This window comes from Typha angustifolia, chromosome 6, assembly GCF_048772165.1.
Source record: "Typha angustifolia cultivar Huaian chromosome 6, ASM4877216v1, whole genome shotgun sequence".
NCBI classification, from domain to species: domain Eukaryota; kingdom Viridiplantae; phylum Streptophyta; class Magnoliopsida; order Poales; family Typhaceae; genus Typha; species Typha angustifolia.
The window spans coordinates 2,227,073-2,236,771 of record NC_133244.1 but is presented as its reverse complement, the minus strand read 5'-3'; the positions used below and the strand labels follow the sequence as shown (position 1 = coordinate 2,236,771).

General features: G+C 35.9%; 1 protein-coding gene across 1 annotated transcript; it reads right to left on the bottom strand.

Annotated features, from left to right (window-relative positions):
- Positions 1–304: 304 nt before the first annotated feature.
- LOC140761519 (protein SMALL AUXIN UP-REGULATED RNA 51-like) lies at positions 305–852 on the bottom strand. The gene has a single exon (XM_073098879.1). It carries the CDS (start codon positions 788–790, stop codon positions 470–472), a length of 321 nt encoding a protein of 106 aa, XP_072954980.1. The 5' UTR covers positions 791–852; the 3' UTR covers positions 305–469.
- Positions 853–9,699: the final 8,847 nt, after the last annotated feature.

Sequence of the window (9,699 nt, the reverse complement as noted above, 5' to 3'; positions counted from 1 at the left end):
AACAGAATAAGATAATATATACGGATTACACCATGATTGCTAAGATTCTTGACTGACCATTTCAGGAAGAAAACTATGATAATGATTAGCGAAAACGGTTTAATCGAATATGACTGACCAAGATGACCACTTCTCAGTTTTCCTTTTTCCTCTTATTTTTTTTCTTTTTTGTTACTTTGTTTTTTCTCCATTGTCAGCTTTAAACAATGTCAAGCATTTTGCATTGTAATAATAAGCTCTACTATATATATAGAGAGAGAGAGAGAGAAGTTTATACAGAGCAAGGGAAAGAAGCTCCAACATATTTCCTTTCCAAACTAATTAACTCTCGCAGGGCAGAGGAACTGCTCACGGCTCAGAGATATTACAATCCAACCAACAAACGATCTCATTCGTGGGTTTTGTGTTAGAATCATTACAAAAGTCAATAGACGATAAAACCAAAAAAAAAAAAAAAAGAAACACCATCTCAACTGAGCATAGAAGTGAGAGAGCGGAAGACGACTTCCTCGCAGGGGATGGTGAGACCCATGTCGTGATCGAAGCCGAACTCCTCCTCCGCTCGCCGGAGAAGGATTTGGAACTCCGGGTGATTGAGGTAGGAGATGGGCACGATGAAGCGGCTCCTATTCTCCCCGACGTACACCGCAAAATGGCCTCTTGGTACGTCCTGGGGCAGGCCTTCCTCCTCTCCCATGTGACCCTGCTTCCTTCCTAAGCTTGAGCACCTCTTGAGTATCTGCTTCAATGCCGTCGCTTGTGATAGCTTGCCGGCCTTCTTGATCGCCATTAGAGATGGTGAGAGGATTGGTGGGTGGGGGGAGTTGGAGAAGAGGTGATGGGTTAACTTTATAGAATGGGAAAAAGGAACAAGCGCATGTGGTGGGGGGTGAGAGACGGAGGGACAGACCACGGGTGATTTTGGTGCTGTTCATCGTGTGTTTAGTTGGAAAGGACAGGCGTTGGGTGTGACCCTTTGATCTCTATGTTGCGCTTCTCAAGGACAAACACGGCCCCTCTTTTCTGAATACCCATCAACTTGACATTCACATTATCTCTATCTGCTAAAATTCCTCATCTTCTATTAATATTAGTTGGAAATGCTTCTCTCCAGATGATATTTTTGAAAAAACATTTACCCGTTTTTGGTTTGAAATTAAGCATGAGAGCATACACTGTTGTTTCTTTGAAACTTTCTCCGTTAATATTTAATCAGTCTGTACCAGTCCTCTATAATTTAATAAGAATATCGTCAATAGACTTCTTTTAGATAACAATAGAAAACAAAAGTTAATATGCAGGGACATGTCCATTTTCATATAAAAAGACGGTAATTTTTTTGTCTTGATAAGCAGATGCGAAATTTTAGATAGTTAAATAATCAAAATTGGAAAAAAATATTAAATTATATAAAAATGGGCAATGACTACGTGTAATTGATCTATAATACTCTCCTAGAGGATGGAGTTTTTGACCAAACTAGCACCGTTTAAAATTTAATTTATCAAAATAATCTACTGCCCAAACTTATTACCAAAAGGAGTTAATCTAGCCCTACTAAAACTACTTACAAGTTCAGCATTTTACTGTTCGAGATAAAACGCTGAATAGTTAAGCGTTTATCTGCATTAACCAGATTAACGAGTTGCTTAAATATTAAAATTAAGCATTAAAAACACTGTCTAAATTAACTATAGTACTTAAAATGCTGAAATATTTGGCATTTTACCTTTCTAAATGAAACGCTGACCAGCGTTTTTGGAGAAAAATATAGAAAACGCTGAACAATTCAGCATTTCACCCTAATGAAACACTGGATAGTTCAACATTTTTAGCAGGGTTTCTCAAACCCGAGAGCTTGATTTCTGGCGCGGCGCGTGAAGGCAGTTGCAAAAATATAGAAAACGCTAAATAGTTCTTTGTGCTAGATATAAAACTCTAAACTTTTCGACGTTTTATGAGAATGGATAATTTGTGATTAGATGTGGTGTATCAGATATTTTGGAATATTTCTTTGGGCTAGATATAAAACGCTAAACTTTTCGGTGTTTTACAAAATACATAAAACGTTGATAGGTTCAACGTTTTAGATGTAAAATGCTTACTCAGCTTCTCATTTCCAAAAGTAAAATGCCAAAATATTTAGCGTTTTAAGTACTACAATTAATCAATCTATAATGCTTAACTCCAACATTTAGCCAACTTGTTAATCTGGTTAATACATATAAATGCTTAACTGATTATAGCATTTCCACCCACAAGAAAAACGTTGAACAATCCAGCATTTTACCTGATATAGTAAAATGCTAAACTTATAAGCATTTTCAGTAGGACTACAGTCAATCGGATTCTTTTTGGTAATAAGTTTGGACGGTAGTGCTAGTTTGGTCAAAAATTCTAGAGGATGCCATTTGAGGGGATTTATTTATCCCTAAAATTATTCTCCATCAGTCGAATTCTGTACGGATAAATTTGCAATTTTAATTATATATAAATCTTCTTTTTTATTGAATACTTATACAAAAGGTGGAAATATGTTATGCCCCTACTAATTATCCCAATGTTATCCTAGGCTTTTGATCCATCAAACCGATTGGCTGGGGCATAAATATCATAAATAGTTCAATTCCAAATTCATCCTAAAAGCATAAAGATAAAAAAGACAAGTCACGAGCTCAATTATATTTGGTTTGGAGTGGGCTACCTAGAAAGCATAGAGTAAATATACTGAAACATAGCGAATCAATCAAATCATACAAATTTGCCAGTGAGTTGAACCTGAGACACCCCTTGCTGTATTAATTGCAACATACTAAAATATATCAAAATTTTGACTATTTAAACTTGTCCATAACTTTTTTACATACTTAATTTATTTTAGAACTTAAATATAAGACTTTATGTGTTTAAAAATTGTTGACCTAATAAATGACTTATATAAAATTGTAACCATGGCATAATTGTCATGTAATTTCTTCTTAAGGAAAAAGAAAAAAGAAAAGCTAACTCAATGTAGGGCTCACTGTTGGGACCCAAACAACTAAGTTATAACCCTAATAAACTAATAATTTTCGCTGTGGTGCGTTCAAACTCGTCCGATTCTATTTGAACGCGCAAATACAATTCTCTATCGTTGCAAACATATACAGGTGTTCGAACGATCATGTTCGAACAGGCTCGAGGCTGTTCGAATGTGCAAATCATGTTCTCTGTTTTTGTGAATGCATGTAGGTGTTGGTATGGCCTGTTCAAACACGGTCTATTGCGTTTGAACGGCCCTAAGCAAAAAGTTTTATTTCTTCAAGCAAAAATCTAATTAGATAAATAGGCTCATCCTAGTGGAATCCAATGTCGCAAGTGGAGCCATTTTGACCCAGTCATATCACTCCACCACGCTTTCGTTCACCTTGCCCTCAAGATGTCAGATCTGGATAGTGGTCCATGAAATCGAATTCGGGCATCCAAGTCACCTCGTACACTGTGCGTCCGTGCCACTCCACCAAAATCTTGGTCACCCACTCATCCTAGACTTGAGTGCGTCGCCTGGCTAAAATCCGAGCTAAAATAGAGGTACTCGATTCGGTTTCTGACTCGTCTGGATCAGCCCTTATTGGCTCTGGTGGAACAGCTTCAATCGACTCAGCAAGTAGAACTTGAGCCTTAAGGCTTGAGATAGAAAAAAGTAGATTTTTGTCTAATTTCTTATAAAGAATATATATTGATAATTTCGAATTTTGGACTAAATTAGCTCTCCTAGTTATTTATTTTATATGTTTAATATATTTTAAAACTTAAATACATCACTATTTGCATTTAAAAACTACTAACTCACTTAACGACCTACAAATATAAGCCGTTAATTGGATCAACAATTTATATAGAAATTTTAAATCCTTTACGAAAATTGCAAACTTTTAGGGAGAAATATTTATATAAATTATTTTTTGATTTAGCAACTCTCAAATATAACTCAATGATTGAAAATTTATTTCTCATACTTGACAATTTTTGTAGGGCATACAAAATTTTCATATAAGTCAATCAACGATTTATATTTGAAAGTTGCTAACACCATTATGAATTAGATTTAGAATGATCAATTTGTAGGAAATTATAAAATTTTTATATGGTAGCTTTGAAAGTCACGAATCCAATGGTATTAGAATGAAGTGATTCCAAGATCGAGATGAAAAGATATGGCTAAAACAATGGAGGAAGGTTGAAACGGGACATAAATGATAATACAGACGTTATGGCAGTTGTTAGAGGGTGGCGGACGACTATGAAATGGTGGAGGTCAACTGTAGGATAGGACCTTGTGAGGGGAGGTGTAGATTAGAGTTTGATAGCTTGGTTGAGTTTCTAGGGTTAAAATATACTCCTATAAAAGGAAAAAATAATTTAATTGCTATGGTTATAAAGAGACATTTCTGTATAATATCTTGTCTTATAACGAAATTGTGGTTTACAATCTACATTTTCACTATTTATAAGTCAAGCCCTATAATTTAATGAAAATGTGCTAAAAACACCCAGTTATTAGATCTATCAGTTAAACTTAACCAAACCTCTAAGTTAAGTTTACTATACTAAACAATTATGAAAATATTCTCAACCAATTCATACCGAAGGCATTTTAGATAACTCTACTTAATGGAATATTTTTACGATATTAGTTTAAATCTTACTCAGGAAGTTTTTTGCACATATTCGTTAAATTATAGGGCTCGATGTGCAAATAGTAAAAATATAGGATGTAAATCGTAATTTCGATAAAAGCAAGGTGTTATATGCAAAATTTCCTAAAATAAATTAACTAAAATGAATATTCATTCCATCCCTCGCCTAATTAACCTATAACAATGACCACTCCTATTGGGAGTAGAAAGTCATAACAGATCGAATCCAATTTTTTTAATTAAAATATTCATTGAGAATTAGGCGTGAAGCCCAAAAAAAGGTTATATTGTGCTTCCACACCTATAGGTGGTGCCATTGGCATCGTTACATAGAATTGAAGAGAACTTAGGATAGTCCGAGCCTCTCCACAAAAAATTAGATGAACTTAATCTAACATAGTTTGCAATCCAGCTTGCCGCTCTATTGGCTTCCCTATAAACATGTTTAATCTTTTATGTTTCTGATTAAGTTAATAGAGTTTTTTACATTAGAGAGCATGTTTTTCATAGACTAGTGGGCTTCTCCACTTTTGATTGCGTGAAGGACAACTTGTGAGTCAATCTCAATAATTAGGTTTTGAGTTATTAAATTCCTTGCCTGCTGCAAAGCCTCCCTTAGTGCCCAAGCTTCAGTGAGCAAGACATTGCTGTACTTGATAGGTGCTCCACCTGCAAGAAGCATATCAGCGTCAGAGTCTCTAAATATCCATCCTCCTCCTCTGTCATTTGTCAATGGATTGAAAGATGTATCGATGTTTAATTTGATCCAATGAGCTACTGGCGGGCTCCGGCCAATAAGCAGAGGAGGAGTTGGATTTTCAGGTGAGGTTCTTTTAGTGCTAATTCTTACATAATCCATTGTCATTATTATCATACTACTCCAACTTGCATACATAAATTCTTTAGAATTACTGAATTTGTGCCTATTTTTGTTTTTCCAGAGGTACCAAAAGGAGTTAGCTATAATGGCCAAAATGAAGTTAATTTTTTCTAGTGAGTAGCTATTACCCTCTTTGAGCCAATCACCTAGGACCCACTCCTCGGTGAAGGAGAAGTGAAGGCCAAAAATAGACATGTTTAGATCCCAATTTTGTCTAGCAATTTCACATTCAAGAAAAATGTGTTGATCTGTCTCAATATCTTGACTACATATGTCACATAGAGGTTGGATTGGCATACCATGTTTTAATAATCTGTCTTTAGTGGGCATATGATTCTAAGTCAGTTTCCAAAGGAAGGAAAAAACTCTAGGGGCGATAGGAAGCTTCCAGAGTTGGTCCCAATTGAGGCCTCCTAGGTTGCAACTCTTGAGAGGGGTGGCCAAGAAATCATATGCCGATTTCACAAAGGTCTCTCCAGTGTAATCCCCCAGCCAGCACCAAACATCCCTTTGAGGGATATTAGGTAGCATAATGTCCTTAATGGAAATGCTCAAAATTGGCCCAAACCAAAGATCTGGTCTATCATGGTTCCAACTACCTTTGTGAATTAATCTAGCCACTTTTTTTATTGCCAAAGCTTATATTCATATTGAGATAAGTTGACTTAATGGAAAGAGACATAGGAAAAATCCAAGGGTCATTTATAATAGATGTGGTTTTACCATCACTAATATTTTTAATATAGCCATCACAAAGCTCTCTACCAGCATTAAGCAAATGATTATACATAGCAGAGGTGCCCTTTTTTCTATTGTTCCTGGTCCAAATTTTCACATACCCATATTTGTGAATCATGAGCTTGACCCACAAGTTATCTTTCTCGCCCAATAAGCAAAAAACTTAGGATTCATAAAGGCAATACGGTCCTTCTAAGATCTCTAACATTTAAGCCCCCCTACTCTTGGGCTGAGTAACAATGACCCAATTAATTAAATGGATACCTTTCTTCTCCCCCTACTCCCAAAGAAACCTTTTGGCTTTTTTGGTTATAGATTCAAGAGTGCCAAGGGGAATAACAGAATTACTAAGCATGTAAGAAGGAATGAAATTAATAGTAGAGTTGATCAAAGTAATTCTACCTGTCTGAGAGAGGGAGTTGTTCCTCCAAGTGGTAAGCTTGCAATTCACTTTGTCAATAATAGCCTAGTAATCTTTCAAGCAGATTTTAAATGGAGACAGTTAAAAACCCAAATACTGAAATGGAAACATGCCATGATTGATGGGCAATGAGCATTTTATATCCCTATAAATTGTAGGGTTACTCCAACTAGGCAGATAGAAAGCAGATTTCTCTAGGTTAATCTTTTAATTAGTTATTCTACTATAATTCTCAAAAACTTCTCTAATAACTTCACAGCTAGCAACAGATGCTTTAGTAATGATAAGCAGGTCATCAGCATACATAAGATGACATATTCTACAATAATTGCTAACAGGAAAATCAGCTAATGAACTCTTATCCATGTAGCTATTCAACATAATGGAGAGAATTTGAGAAGTAATAAACAAGGGGTTAAAGAATCACCTTGTCTTATGCCATATTTACCAGACATCCAATTGGTATAAGTCCCATTTATAAGGAAGGAATATTTTACCGTGGAAATACATTTTTAAATCCAATTGACCCATTTAGTTGGAAAATTCATTTTAGCTAAAGTTTGTAAAACAACTTCCCTATTCAAATGATCATAAGCCTTCTCTATATCAAACTTAATAATCATATAAGGCTCAAAAGTTTTGTCCTGTTCGATTGAGTGTAAGATTTCACTAGCTAAGAGGATGTTATTTCCTATATACCTTCCCGCCATGAAAGCAGACTGCTCAAGGGTAATGATTTGCACCAATAAAAGTTTCATTCTATTGACCAGAAGCTTGGTCAATAATCGGTAAGACACATTGCACAGGGAGATGGGTCTAAATTCAGTGATTCTCGCTAGATTAGGATTTTTAGGTATTAGAGCAATAAAGGTCTAATTCTATAGTGGCGGCAAAATGCTTGTGATTTGGAAGTCCCTCAAAGCCTTACTAAGAACCGAATCAATATCATCCCAATACCTTCTATAAAATTTAACATGGTATCCATCAGGACCAGGGATTTACCAAATGGCATGCTCCACAAAGTTTTCTTAATTTCATCATCCAAAAAAGATGCAATCATATCATCATAGCAGTGGGAAGGAATAGAAGGTAAACCCTCACCAATATCACCCCAATCAAAAATAGTTTTATCATTATGGGTGACCCAAAGTTTAGCATAAAAGTTGATGAAAGTAGACTTATTAGCTTCAAAATCAGAAATACGTTCACCAGACTCGAGGAGTAAGGATAGAATTCTATTGTGACATCTCTTAATCATAGTGGACAAATGGAAGTAATGGAAATTATGGTCACCATGCTTAACCTATCTATCCCTACATTTAGAATGCCATTTAGTTTCAAGTTGCCTCAGGAGGGCTGCTTGACGATTGTAGAGACAAGTAAGGGTAGAATACGAAGAGGAAGACAGCTGCCCCTCCATATCCTTGATTTCCATTTGGACAATTTGATCATTCAGGTAATCAATTTGGTTTTCAAGTTTCCCCAAATCATGCTTATTCCAAAACTTAACTATCTTTTTGACATAGTTAAGTTTCTCATAAAGGGTATTAGGGATATTTGACTGAGGCACTAGATTAAAGGCATTTTTCACAATATCATCCATAGCGGTGTAATCAAACTAGAAGTGTTGAAATTTGAAAGGTCTTCTAGCAAAGTTAGACCGCGGATTGGTATTAATATGCAAAGGAGAATGATCTGAAACAACTCTATTAAGGTGAGAGACAATAGCATTAGGAAAGGAATTAATCCAGTAAAGTTAGCAAAAGCCCAATCAAGGTGGCACCAAATTCTACCCTCATTAGGGTGATTATTCGGCCAAGAAAAAGAAGGGCTCAAAAAACTCAAGTCCGCACTAGATTCAAAAAGTCAACACAATTAGCAAAATCCTTACTCCTAGTGTTAAGGGTGAAGGGCTTTCCTCCTTTTTTGTGTTGACTTTTTTAAATCACCCACACAAAGCCATGGTAGATTAATGTTACCTGTGCTTATTAAATCACTCCAAAGGATTCTCCTATTGATATACGAGGTATTGGCATAAATATCTAAAATTAGCCAAGATTCGTGAGAAGCTTAATGATGCCATGAATTACCTGCCATGAGACTTTGAGAATGGTGGTCATGACCTCGGCAGCATTCCATAACATCATTATGCCACCCAAGAGGCCTTGACTTGAAACCGCAAAGAACTTCCAATCACTGCCAAGTTTTCGAGCGATGGCTTTAGCTCTTATGGCCTTCACCCTGGTTTCCAATAAGAAAAAAACATCAACCCTATGAGTTCTTAGAAGATCAACACATCTATTAGTAGTAGCTCTTCCTCAGCGCTCTTGTTCGTCGGTGAGTTATTGACAGGCTCCGAGTAGGCAAACTTGAAATTGCCCACATTAAGGAATAAGGTAGGCCTCTTTTGGATGGTAGCCTCTGTATAACACCTACCACCAAACACGTGCTTTTCACATGGGTAAAACACATTTAATTACCATGTAACCTACTGATCGATGTTTTAACACAATATACAAGCGAAAAAATCCATATTTCTATAAATAATACAAACAAGAAGCCCATAACACTAAGGCCACAACAAACCCAAAATACATATCTATAACAAATAATATGAAAAAGCTCACGCAGGAGCTATAAACAATTTAGCTTAATTTATAAATAAACTAAGAATAAAAATAAGAATTAGAAAAAGAAGACTCAAGCCAGTCTTCTCCAGATCTGCCACAAACTCTGGCTCATCTACTTATCTGAAAATATTTCCACCAAAATATGGTGAGCATAAAGCCCGACAAGTTTCTACTTCTATAGTCTAAAAATAGTGCGATAAATGATGCAACAATAAATAAATATGGATATGTGCATCATGATCAAATCAATGTATCAGCAATCAATAACCTACTATGCAAATAATCTGGACTATCAAGTCCTCAAACTCGAGCTCACACTGAGCTCTACCCATAGGCCATGTCAACACCACA